The 18,300-nt window shown below is 33.9% G+C and overlaps 2 protein-coding genes across 2 annotated transcripts; one reads left to right on the plus strand and one right to left on the minus strand.

Moving 5' to 3' along the window:
• The first annotated feature begins 3,532 nt into the window (after positions 1–3,532).
• LOC120079663 (pumilio homolog 1-like) lies at positions 3,533–10,015 on the plus strand. The gene is made up of 9 exons (XM_039033953.1): positions 3,533–4,586; positions 5,244–6,766; positions 6,859–7,000; positions 7,142–7,249; positions 7,429–7,641; positions 7,789–7,899; positions 8,010–8,204; positions 8,641–8,815; positions 9,436–10,015. Exons 1-9 carry the CDS (start codon positions 3,954–3,956, stop codon positions 9,483–9,485), a joined length of 3,150 nt encoding a protein of 1,049 aa, XP_038889881.1. The 5' UTR covers positions 3,533–3,953; the 3' UTR covers positions 9,486–10,015.
• Positions 10,016–11,789: 1,774 nt separating this feature from the next.
• On the minus strand, positions 11,790–14,175 carry LOC120080290 (ribulose bisphosphate carboxylase/oxygenase activase, chloroplastic-like). The gene is made up of 6 exons (XM_039034922.1): positions 14,017–14,175; positions 13,586–13,920; positions 13,378–13,486; positions 13,036–13,121; positions 12,466–12,938; positions 11,790–12,349 (listed from the first exon to the last, which is right to left on the minus strand). Exons 1-6 carry the CDS (start codon positions 14,059–14,061, stop codon positions 12,069–12,071), a joined length of 1,329 nt encoding a protein of 442 aa, XP_038890850.1. The 5' UTR covers positions 14,062–14,175; the 3' UTR covers positions 11,790–12,068.
• Between the last annotated feature and the right edge of the window lie 4,125 nt (positions 14,176–18,300).

Here is an 18,300-nt window from a genome sequence, read left to right on the forward strand (position 1 = left end):
TCCTACTGTGTAAATTCTGATAATTTCCTGCTATGGCGTAGTGGAAATGTCCGCTCTGCTCCACGATTAATCTGTCAAAATCGTACAACTGAAAAGTTGTACACTTGTTATAATTGCCTGCGAATGCGTTGCTCTTCACATCTTCGATTGATCGCCGCATGCGATGTAGTTGTTTTGATTATCGCATGCGGTGGAAATGCGTTGATCCTTGAACCCATGATGGATCGTCACATGCGCTTTCATTTGCGTTGATCATTTTTCATTTTAGATTGATTGGCACAATGCTGTGTAGATGCGTTGTACATTTTGTCCTTGAGCAATTAATGCATGTGGTGACCTATTTCCTGCAAAACAAAGACTTGACATTCCATTTTGCCATCGCAATGGGGTTAGTGGGTGTGTTCACGACATTTTATAATTTTCGTATTTCTTAGCCAATTCTTATACTATCGACGCAACTTTTCCTTCTTTTTGCTGCTTAATCTAAATAAAACAACATAAATAACTTGTATTTCTACAAGTTATCAGCCGCAAATGTCAGAATTAGAGCAGTCCATAAATGTTATCGGCGATTCAAGCTCTATATATAAAAAGTCGATGAGCAGAATTTCAAATCATCCAGGGTTATACCTGCGATCTAAAACTAAAGCGTGAGAAGAAATTTAAGAAGTTTCTTCATCTCCCTCATCCATTTCCGAGTGACGACCGGAGCCTTCGATCGGAGCTAGATCTCGGGAGAGTCAGCTCCACCACCTATCAATGGCACTATCGGCAACCTTGACGCACATCGCTGGAAGTAAGTCATTGCTTCCAGCCGGTCATTTCATTTTCTCTTCTCTTCTTATATTGTATTGTATTACATTTTGGGATTAAAGAATGAATACATTATGTGTTCAATGCATTTCTGTTTCCTTCGATTCCATCTCCATCTTCTTGACTTAGCTTCCCTAGCTTTCATTGCATCACTTAGTGAGATTGCTAGAGTACCGCATACTTAGTCATGTGGATTAGAGATATGAAGCATGTAGCAAACCACCGAGAGGTGTGCATTGTGTGAGTGTTGAGAAAACCTTATTTGCTTAGGGTGAAGCTGTAGCACGCTGTCTATAGGCGGACGCAATGCTTGTCATGAGTAAAGTCAGCAACAACCAACTACCCGGAAGGGTAAATGGTTGGTCGCATTAAGCAATGTAAGCATGTATTCACTAGAGATAGGAATAATCTTACGTCACCAGGCTTTTGCAGTTACTTGTCTTATGTATGCGTCCATCACCCCTTTAGAGCTATCGGAAGAGAGTCTAAGAAAGAACCTAAGACTCGGGAAAGCTAGGTTAGAATCAATGCTTCGGGAGAGCTAGATTAAGATTGCATAAGCAAGAATGGAGACTTAGGAATAAGTTCCATTTGCTAATACAAATCACGTGCATTTGTGACGGGCGTGTATGACATGAATGCATCAGCTTGCGTTGGCTGAGGTTGCCCTTGCGGTCACTCTTAAGGGTTGTGCTGAAGACATCTCCACATTTTAGCTATTTTTCCATCCATTTACTTCCCATCAATAGTTGTCGTGCCTCTACCTCTCATGCAAACTTCTCATTGCGTTGTCTGTTAGTTAGGAGTAGGAGTAGTGTTAGCATAGAAACCCCTCCATCATTCTTTTATTCAACCGCCGCATATACATTACCGCATAGCATTTAGTTACAAGTCCATGAGTTCGACTTTGGATCACTCGAGAAACTTGCATTTGCGTTATACTTGGCATGAGCGCAAGAAAACTTGTGGCAGGAACACATGGTCATCACATACATTCGTTAACGCATAGTTCACTCCAATGCATGACCACTGACGCATGATAATCAACGCATATATTAAGAACATGCATCACATATTGCCTTCATCTAATTTTAGTTATCAAGTCCTGACAATTTGGTAATCTAAATTTCCGTCATCATTGGACCAACGTTTTTGCTATAACTGCAAAACATAAAACATAGAAGACACGCATTCAATTTCGTATTTCCTTTTATTTAAAGTTGCATCTGTCCCTATTTTTTTTTTTTAGTAATTATCTATATCTATAAAAATATATTGGAGATATTAATTAGTCTTTAATATATCAAAATTTATAGGGCAAATATTTTAGGTTAAACAACACATTTGGTCCCTAAACTTTTATATGAGAAACAATTTAGTTCTTGAACTTTTGTGGATAAGATTGTCCCTATATTCTCAAATTTGCAACATTTTGTCTATAAACTTGAATAAGCAACAATTTAGTCTTTATTATGAAACTTCTCTTCAAAATCAAGTGTCAAATTTATTATATAACAACTTAATCATTATATTTTATTAAAACAAGTAATTTTGGACCTACATGTGTATGAAATTTTATTAAATTTTAATAATATTTTTTTTACAATAAAAACTAAATTGTTACGAATGGTAAAGTACAATAAATTAAATGACTAAATTGTCATAAATTTATAGATAAAAAGACTAAATTATTATATTAATAAAAGTTTGTGGCCAAAGTGATTTTTAACCAAATATTTTAATTTAGAGCTTAGAAAAATGTCTTCAAAATTGGCCTATTTCGGCCAGTTCACTGTCTGTTTTGTTAGGAAATTCAATAAAAAAATAAAAATAAAAAATAACAAAAGAAACGGTATTGGCGCCCACGCGCGGTCCAAAAAGCGTGAGGGATAGGGCCCACTCCCGTTTTTTCAGTTTAGAAAACTTTGGTACAGTTACCGCACCTGATCACTCCCTCCCTTTAACACGGACACTTGTCCTTATTACACTGGATATCGCCTCAAACTCGGATCTTTTTACTTACGTGGCATTTACTTCTTTTTTTTTTCACTCTTATTATTATTATTATTTTTTTAAATTTAACAAATCACGTCAAAAATAACATTAACAACATTTTCACCTAGTATATCTTAATCAAGGGAAAAAAAACATTAAATTTTATTTTACTTCTTTTTTCCCTTTTAAAAATGTTTATACGATCAAATTTTGTAGTAGTTTTTCGTTGACATGATCAATGGTTTCGAAAATGTAGACAGTACACTTTAAATTTTTCTTATTTTATATATTGATAAATGAATTTTGAAAAGAAAATTATAGAATTCGACACTAAAATTAGTAATATGGAGGGAAGGAAGTTGAGATTATAATATTTTTCCTAGATTTTTTTTTTGGCAATTCCAAGTTTAGAAAATGGAAAAACATCGTAATAAAATATTAACAAATTCCAACAAATTAGATATACTCGGCAATTTTCTCTCCTTCCATCTAATTCATATCTTTTATGTTTTTAAAGCTTTCATTTTTTTTTACCTAAAATAAAAAAAATAAAATAAAAAATAGAATTCCAAAATGGGCAAAATCTTTTGCATTAATAACTGAAATAAAACCCTAAAAGGATATCTTGTAAGAATATATCCACTAGAATTGATCCTGTCCGTTCATTTTTTAGTTTAACGGTTGAGATGTTTCCACCACTCGTGCTTATCATTCCCCTTCCTCACTCCACTGTCTCCTTTCTTGGCATTCTTCTCCCCTGTGAAAAAGAGAGAACAAAAAAATGGCTAAGCCCTTCTTCTTCTTCGATCATCTTTTCGTTCTAGACCCAATCTGATGCTTATATTACTGTAATCCAAACACTAATCAATAAGTAAAAGAAATCTCAAGTTTTGACGAACAGAGCTGTTTCCTTCATTTATCTTCTTTTTTTCCCCCCCTGTTTTTTCTGCCCCTTTTGTTTGGATTCTTGTTTTGAAGTTATGGGGTTGTAATTTTTTGTGTTGGGTATTGATTGCTTGAGACATTCAAACGAAACCCACTTGTATTGTTTCGATTTTGAGCTCGTTTTTAGCTCAAAGTTGGGATTTTTTTTTAATAAAAAAAACCCAGTTCTGTTTTTTTTTTGGGGGGTTTTGGTGTTAGTAATGGTTACCGATACTTATTCGAAATTGGGGACTGATATTTCACTGCGATCGGCGCTGAAAAGTGGCGATTATGGTGAGGATTTAGGGATGTTGATACGGCAACAGAGGCAACAACAGCACGAAGCTGTGAGTGACAGAGAGAAGGAACTCAACCTTTGCCGGAGTGGCTCTGCGCCGCCGACCGTTGAGGGCTCTTTAACTGCCGTTGGAGGTATGTTTAATGCTTCTGACTTATTGGGATTCAACAAAACTGCCGGAAAAGGTTTCATTTCTGATGAAGAGCTTCGTTCTGATCCTGCTTATGTTAACTATTACTATTCCAATGTGAATCTGAACCCTCGCCTTCCGCCGCCGCTGCTTTCTAAGGAGGATTGGCGGTTTGCGCAGCGGCTGCACGGCGGAGGTGCCGGAGGATTAGGTGGGATTGGAGATAGGAGGGAAGGTAGTAGAGGTGGTGATGAAGGGGTTAATGGGAATGGTTCGCTTTTCATGTTGCAGCCTGGTGTTGGAGCCAAAGAGGATTCCGGTGTCGAATTGAGGCGGGTTGCTGGTGATTGGACCGGCGATGGCCTTATCGGGCTGCCGGGGTTGGGACTTGGAAGTAGGAAGAAAAGCATTGCAGAGATCCTTCAGGTGATGATGCTTTTGATTGTTTTATATTTATATGAGGCTGTGGTTTTCTTTAGATAATGTATTGTTTTGTTCATTTATGTTTTTGGAAGAATCCTTTTCCCTTAAAATAGCTGTGAACTTGATAAAGTTGTGATTTTTTTGCTTTTCTTTGCCATAACACTGATGATCCTAACATTCCCAATTGTAGATTCTTTTTGAACTAAATTGCATTCTTATATTTACTGTTACTTATCATATACATGTTACAGTGATGTCTTATATAAAAGATGTATATTGTGGTCAGCATTTAAAAAAGCCAGCTTAGTTGTGCCAGCTCTTCAACTGGTAAGGAAGAAACACATGAATATTCTGAAAAGATATTCATTTTTTCCCCTTACAATCTAAAATGAAAATTATATTTTCTTAAAAAATTTTCTTATTATTTATCATACCATTTTTCTCATATATATACACAGTTTATTTACATTTTTTCAATTGTGTGCATAATGATAGAGAGCCTGTGTTTAATCCCGTAGGGTTATTGCACTTTAGGTGCTTTTTGAGCTTTAATAATCACTGATTGTAGTGAGATTGATTATGTTTTGTCTTCTTTTTCAATAGACAATTTCTTCAGTTAAGTTACTTCTACATAGTTTAATTTTTTATTTTCGATGGCAGGATGATATAAGCAATGGAATAAATATCTCCCGACATCCTTCTCGTCCGACTAGCCGCAATGCATTTGAGGACACTTTGGAAGCTTCAGAAAGCCAATTTGCTTATTTACATCAAGATATGGCAACAATTGGTGGGAACAAACAGGGAATATCTGCAGTCCAAGGAGTTGGTGCCACTACCCCTCATACTTATGCATCAGCTGTAGGAGCCTCCTTGTCGAGAAGTGCAACTCCCGATCCTCAACTTGTAGCAAGAGCTCCGAGTCCTCGTATTCCTCCTGTTGGTGGGAGGATCTCTAGCACTATGGATAAAAGAAGTGCTTCTGGTCCAAATTCTTTCAATGGAGTTTCGTTGAAGGCGAGTGACCCTTCAGACCTGGTGTCTTCTTTTTCTGGCATGAATTTGTCCACAAATGGTATTCTAGATGATGACAGCCACTTGCGGTCGGATATTCAGCAGGATATTGATGATCGTCATAACTTCTTCAATTTGCAAGCTGATCAAAATGATATGAAAAGGTATCTAGGTCTAAAGAACTCAGACTCTGGGAAGTTTCATTTGCATTCATCTTCTCATTCAGCTAGAGGATCTCATCAAAATAATTCTCTTGCGTCGGGTGTTGATCAAGTAGAATTCAACAAGCAAGCTGTTTCTTCCCCTACATATATGAAGGGGCCATATAAACAAACACTTAATAATGCAAGAGGTTCGCCATCTCGCAATCAGAATATCGACAATGCAAATTCTTCTTTCTTGAATTATGGATTCAGTGGCTATACTACTAATCCTCCAGTTTCCTCAATTGTTGGGACCCATCTTGGCAGTGGTAATTTACCTCCGCTGTACGAGAATGCTGCTGCTGCATCAGCTATGGGAATGAGTGGCATGAATAATAGAGCATTCAATGGATTGGCTTTAGGATCGAGTATGTTGGAAACAGCCAGCGAATTTCAAAACAACAGCAGGTTGGAAAATCATAATGCGATGAACAGTATGCAGTTACCTGGATTAGATCCATCTTACATTCAATATTTGGGATCAAATGAATATGCTGCTGCACAGGTGGCCGGGATTAGTGACCCTCCATTGGATGGCGAAAGTTTGATGGGTAATGGATATATGGATTTATTGGGAGTCCAAAAAGCCTACCTGGGAGCATTGCTTTCACCTCAAAACTCACAATTTGTTCTACCTTACTTTGGTAAATCTGGCAGTCTAAATCATAACTACTATGGCAATCCAGGCTATGGTCTTGGCATGTCGTATCCTGGAAGTCCATTAGCTGGATCCCTTCTTCCTGGTTCTCCTGCTGGATCTGGTAATGCCCTCAACCACATCAGTAAGGCCTTGCGCTTCTCTTCGGGAATGAGAAATTTTGCTGGAGGTGGCCTTGGAGGTTGGCATTCTGAAGCTGGTGGCAATATGAATGGAGGTTTTGTGTCTTCTTTGCTTGATGAGTTCAAAAGCAATAAAAGCAAATGTTTTGAACTTTCAGAAATTGCTGGCCATGTTTTTGAGTTCAGGTATTCGCCATTTGACGCTTTATACTGCTATGCTGTTACTAAATGCAGCCTGCCCTGAATGGAAATGTTTCTTTCATTGTCCTTTTAAACAGCTCCGATCAATATGGAAGTCGTTTCATTCAACAGAAACTTGAAACTGCCTCTGTAGAAGAGAAAGATATGGTTTTCCATGAAATTATGCCACAAGCTCTTTCCTTAATGACCGATGTTTTTGGTAATTATGTTGTTCAGAAGGTATTGTTTTACATTTGACTTTTGTTTGTACTGGCTTGTCTATAATTGTATTAAGGAAATGAGATCATGGATGACATGATTGATGATTGAATAACTAATAATTTGTTTTGGACTTAATTACGAGTGTCTGTTGTTATCCAGTTTTTTGAGCACGGAACTGCATCTCAAATAAGGGAATTAGCTGATCAACTCAACGGACATGTGCTGGCACTCAGTCTGCAAATGTATGGCTGCCGAGTGATTCAGAAGGTCTGTGTTGCCTGCCTGTTTTCTTTTTGGAAAATCTCCAGTTTCCTTTGATATTGAATTCCTTTTCTTTATACAACGTTTCACTGCCGTTATCTCATACAAATTTGTGTTGGACCTAAAAAAGTTGTCCACTTTTTCAACGTAACCGAAATATTATGGTCTCTCAAACATTATTTCAGGCAATTGAAGTGGTCAATGTCGACCAGCAGACTAAAATGGTTACCGAATTAGATGGTCAGATCATGCGTTGTGTACGTGACCAAAATGGGAACCATGTTGTACAGAAGTGCATTGAATGCATTCCTGAGGAAGCAATTCAGTTCATCGTTTCAACATTTTATGACCAAGTTGTTACATTATCGACTCATCCGTATGGTTGTCGTGTTATACAGGTAAGGGAATTCATTTTTTTTCATTTTGTACCATCTTCTCTGATTTTTGGCAAACTAAATTGTGTTATTATTATGAAACTTACTACACTAATGATTACATTTATATTGGTTGGAATGATAAAATCACACTACAATTTGCTCTCTCAGAGAGTCCTTGAGCACTGCCACAACCCGAAAACGCAGCATATAATGATGGACGAGATTTTGCAGTCTGTCTGCACGTTGGCTCAAGATCAGTATGGAAATTATGTTGTGCAGGTTTGCCATTAATCAAGAGACTCTTTTTATTAGCTAAAGACATTGTCTGCTCTAATAAGCTTGTCACTGAAGCACTTTAATTTACTAATTCATTGCCCTTGCTCTTACAGCATGTATTGGAGCACGGGAAGCCACACGAACGTTCTGCTATTATAAAGAAACTGACTGGGCAGATAGTTCAAATGAGTCAACAGAAGTTCGCCTCTAATGTCATTGAGAAATGTCTAACTTTTGGAACTTCTTCTGAACGCCAGGCCTTGGTGAATGAGATGCTCGGTACCACTGATGAAAATGAGCCCCTTCAGGTGTTTGTCCACGTCCCACCTGCACTTTTTCCCCCTCAATACGACCAAGAAATATCCCCACCCTCGACCTGCCTGAAAATGGAAGTTAATAGTAGGAAAATATCTCTATTGCCTTTGTATGACATTTTTTTGAAGTGGGAACTCACTATCTGCTTCAAAAGGAGAAATTTGACAAAGATATTCCTCTCTACTGCATGTTTTTGTTCAAAGCATGACATATTCTTGTCTTCGGTACCGCAATTGTCATCCTAATGATATTCTAATCCTTCCTAGAGAGGAAATTTTTAACTTCAGAGCAGTTTTTCAATGAAACTTCTTGTTTCTATGGATAATTTATTCATACAAATGTGTCTTCATTTTCTTTTCCTACAATTCAGATGGTCGGATAGAGTGACAAATGTCGTAACGCTCTCTTTTATTCTGTTGTTGAATCCAGGTTATGATGAAGGATCAGTTTGCAAACTACGTTGTACAGAAAGTGCTGGAAACTTGTGATGACCAGCAACTTGAACTAATTCTTAACAGGATAAAAGTTCATCTCAATGCTCTGAAGAAGTATACCTATGGTAAGCACATAGTTGCTCGTGTGGAGAAACTCGTCGCTGCTGGAGGTACGATCTTTCCATCTACCAATGCTTTTGCTTGCTGTTTCATTCTTGTTTTACTTTTGCACAAGGTAGAACATTCCTTATAGCTTCAATAGATTCAAAACTTTGTTGCACAATGATATTTATTCCTAAACTGCCAAGGAGAAATAGAATCACAAGTGAGAATAAAAGAGGATAGCCAGTAGTTAAAGTAGTCTTGGAAGATAAAAAGGAAAAGGATAGGGCAAATATCAATTGATAACCTTGAAGTTTTGGGGTTGTATCAATTAACACCCTAAACTAATAATTGTATCAAAGTATACTTAGACCCTGAACTGTATAAGTGTATCAGTTTACACTCTGAACTAATAGTTTCACACTATATTGGTCAAACGAAATATAGAGGACGGTGTAAATTATTACATTTATAAAAGTTCAGGGTTTAAATTGATATAACCTCTAAAGTTTAGGGGTGTAAATTGATGATATTTTCTCAGAAAGATAAAAACACAAACGAGAGGAAGAGAAGTAGACCTTCTAAACTGTTCACAAGTTTGTTTGCATTTTCAATAGTGATTGATCTTGATTGATACTATACTACTTCAACGTCGAGGTATCTAAAACGAACTTAAACTGTATGACAGAGAGGAGGATTAGCATTCTGACTCCGAAGCCAGCACAGGTGGTTGGTTAGGGAAGCAGGGAAGAAAGTTGTACAGCTAACCAAGGATAGCACAAAGCGCGGTCTCTCTTTCCGCTTCCGTTTAATATCTGTCTAGTAAGTAATAGCTGCTGTATCTATATGATTCAGATAGAAGCTGACTTAAAATAAGAAAAAAAACCAAGTACAAAAAGTAAAAAAAAATGGGTAAAAAAAAGGAACTGTTGGCTGTACATTTTATAATCTGAGAGTATAGAGAAAATGAAGGTAGATGAAGAGAATTGAGGGACAGATGAACAAAGCTTGATGGCTCTGCCCCTAAAGAGAAGAGGAAGTTTTAGTATTTGAGTTTTGTTTTTAAGGGTGTAAAAAGGGAGAGGAGGAAGAGGAAGTAGAAAATGTTTAATGGGATGATGATGATGATCAAATCATGGGTTGTACAAATATTAGCTGGTGGAGTTATGTTTTTCCCTTTTTTTTTGTTAGGATTTGTTTTCTTTTGATTATGTATGAGATTTTGATTCTTCATCTTTGTTATTTCATCAACTTTTTCCTTTCTTAAAGTTGAGTTTTTTGCTTGTAAAATGATCATTTAGTAGGCTTTTTTGTTGAATTATGTTAATTGCTGCATGCTGGGATGTTAAATCTATTTTAATGGTATATAATTAGGTCGTAGTGGATAGCTGTTTTGTTTGCCGTTGATTTTGGTTTTGTTTGAACATATATTTCTTTAACGTAATTGCAATGGGTAGCACTTTCAGATTATAGAATTGTAAATATGGTAAAATTTAACTGTGATAAATCCTATTATTAATAGATTCTTATTAGCAACATCGTCTATCATAATAAAATTTAACTGTGATAAACTCTATCGTTGATAGGCTCTTATTAGCAACATCATCTATCATGATAGATTTCAAAAGTTGGATTTAGATTTTGTTTTATTTGTAAATTCTTGTGCATTGTGCTATATTTGTTAATACCTTAGACTTGATTGTTATATTTGTGATTACCTTTTTTTTTCCTTTCTTTTTTTCAAACCCTTGTAGATAAAACTTCTAAATTAATACATTTTTTAAAAAGAAAATTGGGCACATGTTTCAAAATATAGTGTAGATAAGTTTATTTTTTCAAAACTAGAACGTAATCAAAGGTCAATGTTGTATTTTTTTTTCTTCTTTTAATTTAAAATGGTTATGCTAAGTATATGAATCTGTCTATTTGGTCAATGCACTTTTAATTGTCTAATAAATTCAATATTTTTTTAATTGTTTTATAGGTCTGTCAAATTCAAAATTTTAGAAAATTAATCTTTGTCTTATTAGCTTTATAGGTATTATTTATATAATAATATCTTTTTAAAAATTGTCTTATAGGTAAATTGTCTTATAGGTATTATTTATATATTAATTTGAATATTATCTCTATTGAAACTCTAATTTTCCAAGTTAGTGTTTAGTAGATTCAAAATTTATTATTAGCTTTATAAAATATTACACATTTTTAAGAATAGAAGTTCATTGTTTTGTTAAATTATTCCCACATTTGAAACTAACCACTTTCTAGTTTTCAAAATTGGGGGAAAAAAAAAAGTTATAATTTCTTTTAGAAATGGTTACAAAATATGAATTTCTTGGCTGCCTAACTTTTTACTATTAAAACACCAATTTTAGGACAAAAAACTAGTAATGAAATTATGTGTAAAAGTTACAATAGTACATTCATAAATCTTTGTATCAATTTATATGTAATAATTTTAGAATGAGAGTTTCGAACCTCTAACCTATTTGTTGAGGATACAGATATTATATTAGTTGAATTATGTTCATGTTGGTAATCTAATATTAGGAAATATGCTTCCTCTATATCTTAAATTTCTAAAACGTTTAATGTACTATGAAGTATTTTTGGTAGATTAATATTCATTTGGTTTAAATATTACTTTAATTCTTGTAATATGGTTTTGATTCATTTTGGTTATTCTACTTTTTATTTTAGTTCATTTTTGTCATTGTATTTTTAAAAAGGGGTCATTTTGGTTTCTTTTGTTTAATTTAACATTTCATTTTTAAATGATAAAAAATGTCATTTTTTGAAAGTAGGGAGACAAAAGTGAATCAAAGTTGAAAGTATGACTAACATGAACGTATTAAAAACACATAAACCAAAATAAACGAAAGTTGAAAGTACGTGAATTAACATGAATATATTAAAAGCACATTAACCAAAGTTGAAAGTACATGGACTAACATGAAAGGAAAATCAAAATGAATCAAAGACGAGTAGTATTTGAATCTAAACTAAAAGTCGAAAATATAAACAATTTCAAACACAAACTTTAGAAGCGAAACAGATCATTTTGCCCATTTGAATATAAGTGAAAGAAGAATTACAACAGTTCTTTTTTTCCACAAAGCAAATTGAAACACAAAAGTCACAAAATGAGAAACAAAAGTAACAATATACTTTTATTTTGATATGTGATTTTGGATCCACAAAAGAAGAAAGAACAAAAAGGCCTGACGAATATAGATCAGGCAAATCCCATAATGAGCATTCCTTTCCCCACCTGAAGTGTCATCAAATCAGATCAACAGAGAACAGACCAAGCTTAATTTAGAAAGCTCCTCTACTAATGGCATCTTCATTGGCATTTCCAAGAGCAGCCTCATTCAAGTAAGTATCAGCCAATTGCACCCTCTTCACATTCTCTTGTTCTTGAACCAACATGTTACCATACTCCAACAGCTTTTCAAGTGTCATCTTTGGCTGCTCGAACTTCGGTGGTGGCTCCCTCGAGTTCACCAGTTTCTTCCCTACGTCCTGAACTCCAACACCAACGATCCACTTCCTTACTTCGTCATCGTACACTCTCGCCCTTAGAGCACCGAAGAAATCTATCCAACAAAATAGGAAAAAAGGGTTAAGCAGCCTGTAGTTTGTCTACCCGTTTAGTGTGCAAGAGGTTTTATATTCAAACCCTTGTAGTGTCATGTCATGAGTAGTAACTCACCAATGGATTGGCCTGGGAAGGTGTCAACCAACTTGACGATGTCCTCATCGGCGACATTGTCGGTACGGAAGATACCTTTGCAGACACCGATACGGTCTTCCCTAGTTGGAGCCCAGTAGAATTTCTCCATACGACCATCACGGATGAGAGGAGCGTAAAGAGTGGAGAAGTCGTTACCAGTGACAATGATTGGAACTCGGGGGTTCTCCTCCTTGTTGTACATTCCAGGTAGTTGGACATTGGTTGGGTTATCGGCGATGTTCATGAGGGTGGCGTTAACCATCTGGTTGTTGACGGTGTATTGAGTGGTACCTCCAAGACGACCAGCACCCGCATCCAGATCGTTGATGAAGAGGCAAGACATTTTTCCCTTCTTGATTATGTCAGCTGCCTCGCGGTATCGTTGTCGGATCAACTTGGCTGGCTCTCCGGCGTTGCCGCTTTCCAATTCTCCGGCACTCATCATGATTGGGCTGCGTGTAACAGATTAAACGGCCAAATCTTAGAAGTGCAAACCAAATTTTCTAAAACAATGAAAATTGTAAGTAATAAAGACGATTTTGGACTCACTTGATTCCCATCTTGGCAAATACAAGCTCACATTGGAAGGATTTTCCTTGTCCTTTGCCTCCCCACAGACCCAAAATCAGAGGAACCTGAAGCCAGAAAATTTCACCTTTTTCTTCTTAGGAAAAGTTTGAATTTTCCTATTCAGTTTTGAATCACTTTTAGAAGGGTTATATCATAGTATGAATTAAAAAAAAAATTATTATAAAACTTTCAAAAGTACACTAAATCAACACTTGAATGCTTTTTCCAATCAATACTAATTGGTTTTGAGATGAAACCCCATGTTAACTCGACCGCGTTGCATCACAAACTTAGTTTAGATGAATGTAAAGGGTTAGAAACCTTGATGTTTGGGAGGGTCATGAAGTTCTTAGTGATGTGAACAACCAACTTGTCCATGAAAGCAGGAGCAATGTAGTAACCATCCAATAAGTTGTCCATGCCTTCATACCTAGAACACATCCAAAAACAATAAATCAGCTCAAAAAACAACAACAAACTTTGAATTATTCTGTTTTTTTGTGTTCTTTTTTTGGTGTGTGTGTCTTACGATTTAAGTCCTGTACTAAGATACTCATAAGAGCTCATAACAGCATAGTGAGTTCCACTTTGCATGGGAGCTTGAAACAGAGTGTCCACCATTCCCTTTCCTCTTGTGATGTCCTGTTGGTCATCTGATTGGTCATATCCAAGCCCTCTCCATCTATCTTTAGATGTCTGCTTCTCGAGATTCTCGTCCGGGAGCGCATCCGCTGCCACCACTTTAAAGCTGCCCGACGACGCCTTCTGGTTCACAATTCTCGAGTTCACCACTTTCTTCAAACTATTTCCGAAGAACACTGAACTCGGAACTGAAGTTGCCGATCCAGAGCCATTCAAGCTCAGCTGAAATTTACGACAATCAATTTTAACATGATATCAGAGCCACTAAATGTAATCAAACTTGAATTTACGGTTAATTAAGCTAATAGAAGAACTCACTGGTGCATGGTTAACGACTCCGACGGAGGCAGCGGAGGCGGCCATTGGGACTTTTGAGTGTGAAGTACTGGCAGAGGAAGGTAGACTTGGAGAAGGATAAAAAGCAGTGAAGAGTGAGGAGGGACTTTATAGAAGTAAAGAGATGGAGGTTTTGAGTCCATTGAAAAATGATAACCTAACCATGAGTTTCAGAAATTCTCAACAGCCACACAGTTGAGATTAGCTGAGATGACACGTGGCAGAAGGACAGGGGCTTGTGAATTGATCCTCAAAGACCCTTTTAGTGGTTGAATTTAAAGGGATCTTCTTCTCCATTAAAATTTTGGCCATTATTTCATTATCATCCAACCACAAATAGCCTAAGTTAAACTAAGCTCAACCATTGGTCCATTTTCTTCTAAAGAAAACAACAACATAAATTTTTAGCTACACTTTGGTTGGTCACATTATAAACCCAAGCATATAGTAAAAAAATAAATATAAAAAAGTTAAAATAAATTTTTACCTCTACACATTATCCATTAGGGTTGGTTTATAATGTTTCTAGTTTATTTTTAATGGTTCAAAAATGTTAATATAGTTCTTACCGTACAAAAGAGAATGACTATCATTTTCACCTAATTACTAAAATAATGTTAGTTTAAAATTTAGTTTTATAAAATAAAGTTTTGCCATATACATACTATTTGATTTTTTTTTAAATGTACTAATTTTTCATCTTAAATGCTTAAAAAACAATGTTTAAGAAAACTAATGATGAGATTGGAATGATTTAAGTACTGTTTGATTTTTTTTTTTTAGTTTTTAAAAATTAAGTCTATAAAACAAACATTCCATCTTTAAATTTCTTGCTTTGTTATCTACTTTCTACTAATCTTTTCAAAAACTAAGTTAAGTTTTAAAAACTAAAAAAAGTAATTAATTTTTTTTTGTTTATAGAAATTGTCTAAGAATTCAACTATTTTACTTAAAAATATGAAACTAAATTAAAAAAGAGATAAAATAAGCTTAATTTTTCTTTTAAAAAAAATCAAACACCAGATAGTTATCAAATGGAGTCTTAACTTTCAGATTTTCTATGAACCTCTAAAATCATGCTAAACAGGTCCTATTTCTCTCAAAAGTATATAAAATTAATTGTCCCCTCCCCCTAAAAAAAAACACAAATTAACAACATAACTTAATAAATTTAATTGAATGAATGATAGCTACTAATTCAGCTCTAAATGCATAACTAACACCATTTAAGTATATATGAAAAAGGAAAACAATTCTTCCATTAGTAGTAATGTTTTATGACTAATAAAATATGCTTTATTTAGGTTGACTTCAAGTCAATCAAATAGAAAAGATGCTAAATAAGCTTCAAAAATGAATTGACACAATGCTTTATTATGAACTAGGTTGGATTCTTCTATCTTATATATTGTAAAATAAATAAATAAATAATAATAATAAATGAAAAAAACTTTGAAAGTCTTGGAATGTTGGACATCAAAATAATCGATCTATCTCAAGTGCTCGTTTCACTAACTTCCAAAAGAATCAATTTGGATCACAAGTTCATGGGAGGCCCAATTGTGCTTTACCAATTTTGGATGTACACACAATAATTGAAGATCAAGTCATTTGTAATTTCGAACAAATGAGAGGTGAAGGAAGGAAGGATAAGGATAGGTTCATTTTCAGCCTTCCCTCTTTTCATAACCATATTATTCTATTTCTTTTTCTTTCTACTCTCTACTATTTTGTATTGTTTGCACCCATTGGCTTCATTTAGTCTTTGGGTCCCATTATAGGGCTAAGGACACAAGCCATATTCCATCTCATCTATCTTAAAAATTGACACTTTAAATAAATTTTATCGTTGTTTAATCTTATAAGTAACATATATTGTTTTATCTTATTTCTAAAATGAAAATATATTTAGTACAACGGAAACAGAGTCAAATGGAAATACGATATTCAATAGGCTACAAACTTTTTCTTGTTCAATTTTTTATATTTGAATTCGGTTGTATGGGTTGGATATATGAATGACCAATGAGAGGTCTAAAATTGAGTTGTATGAATGAGAGTATTAAATTTCTATGAGATTGTTAAATGTTGAGGCCAAATTTAATTTCACGAGAGAGAGAGAATTGAGTGAAAATGTGCTTGACAAAGATATAACACATGGGGCCAAGAAAACCCCCTTCAGATGGAGGCTTATTGGGCTTTCAAAAGTAGGCTTCCAAGCTTGAGAAAAGCCCAATCTAAGTATAGGAAAATTTTAAATTTTTCACTAACTTTAGCATTTTTAATTGAATTTAACGTATGGTGGACGATGTGAAATTTGAATGTAAATGTCTTAATTGGTTGAGTTATACTTGATTCGAAATATGCCTTTGAACTTTAGATCAAGATTTGAAATTTAAATTTGGCACTCAATGATTCTGACATTTCTTCAAAACGGTCCAACTAACTACTTGCTAAGTTAAGATCATGTTTGTAAGAGTGAAAGTTGTTCCTAATTACTAACACAAATTCTTTCAACATGATTGTCCTTTATTTTAATGTTTCTCAAGGAAACGTCTCTAAAAGGTCAACCAACATAAGATTGTTCAACTCGAACATGCTTAATATTGAAATTTCTATCAATGTAACTATGAACTCTTATAGTTTAGCTTTTCTTGACAACTATACTTGCTAACTTTATGATCCTCTCATTTCAATGTGATGTTAAGTTCATTCACGTGTGCCATTCTTCTTCTTGAGTATTGTAGATCTCATTTGATCCATTAACTTTAATATTTGTTTCACTTTGTCTTTGTATTTAAAATTCTCAAAACATGACCATTTTGGTTTCTAAATTTTCATTAAGGCTATTTTAGCTTCTCAACTTCTACCTCTTTTAAATGTCTATTTTAGTCCCAAATTCTTTTAAAAAAATGTTTTTTTTTTTCTAACTTTTATTATAAATATTTTAGTTTCTCAACTTTTCTAAAAATAATCCTTTCAATATTTACCATATTAATTGTCACCTAATGTTTATTTACCTAATATTCTCCTTTTAACTTATATATGATTTAGATACACATAATACATTCCTAAACATATTTGGAGTCACATTTGTTATCAATTTGGTAAAAGAAAGTAAAGGGAAAAAATATGAATCATCTAGGATAGAATATCGAATTATTGTTTATATTTTATTTAATAATTGTGATGTAATTTTAATATTTTTCAATTTTATTCTTTTCATGACATATTTAAGAATATTTTTATCATTCTATTGTGAATTAGGAGGTGGTCGTATTATAATTTTCATTGAGAGACTATCGAAAGTCTTATCTTTATATTGTTTTAAACAGATAACGATGAATTAAATCTTGACTTTTGTGCTTTCTCTTTCAAGTCTAGTCAAGAGAGGTTCATGAAACTTTGCAATTCATGTGTTAGTTGTTTGTCAATAACGTTCAAGTGGGATTGATTATTCTATTTTGTGAAGTATTCGAATCTTGAATCAAGAAACTTGTTTTTTGTCTCAAGAGCTTTGATCTTAAGACAATCAATGTCTAACCCAATCTTTAGAGTTGAAATCAAATTATTTTAAGGTTTTAGTGTTTGATATTAGGGGTTCAACCAAAAGTGTTATTAATTTTCAAATTGCTAGGATTTTCATATCAATAAAGGTTTAAAGGTATTTAAAAAAAAATCAGCGTCAAAAAATAGATAAACATAATAAAAAAAAGGAAAAATTGTTATAAATAGAAAAATCCCAAAAATATTTACACTTTATAATAAAAAGTTCTAAAAGTACTTGTATTTTAGATTTTTTTTTTCTATAAAATGTAAATATTTTTAAATATTTTTTCATATTTAAAAAGATCCCTTAAAAAAATTTAGAAAGAAAAAACGCTCAAAGATGAAAATAAAATAACAATTTAAAAGTTGAGTGACGAAAATGGAATTTAAGCCATTTTCAAATTTATCTTTTTGGTCTCCAAAATTTTAGGATGTTATTTTTGTTTCTAATTTTTTGAGGTTTAATTATTTTTCTTTCATGCTTGTTATAATATTTTTTCTTGTAAATTATTTAAGAAAAATTTAATATAACAGCATACTTTTCATTTATCCGATGAATTTCATCTCTATGAATAGTTTTTTTTAGTACATTGGACATATTTTTTCTCTATTAAGCCTTCCTCTCCAACAAATTATTTGTTTTTTAGTACAATAATTGTAAGATGAGGAATTGAATCTCAATATATATATATACCAATAACTTCTTTCGCACTTATC

This window comes from Benincasa hispida, chromosome 6 (assembly GCF_009727055.1).
Source record: "Benincasa hispida cultivar B227 chromosome 6, ASM972705v1, whole genome shotgun sequence".
Taxonomy (NCBI): Eukaryota; Viridiplantae; Streptophyta; class Magnoliopsida; order Cucurbitales; family Cucurbitaceae; genus Benincasa; species Benincasa hispida.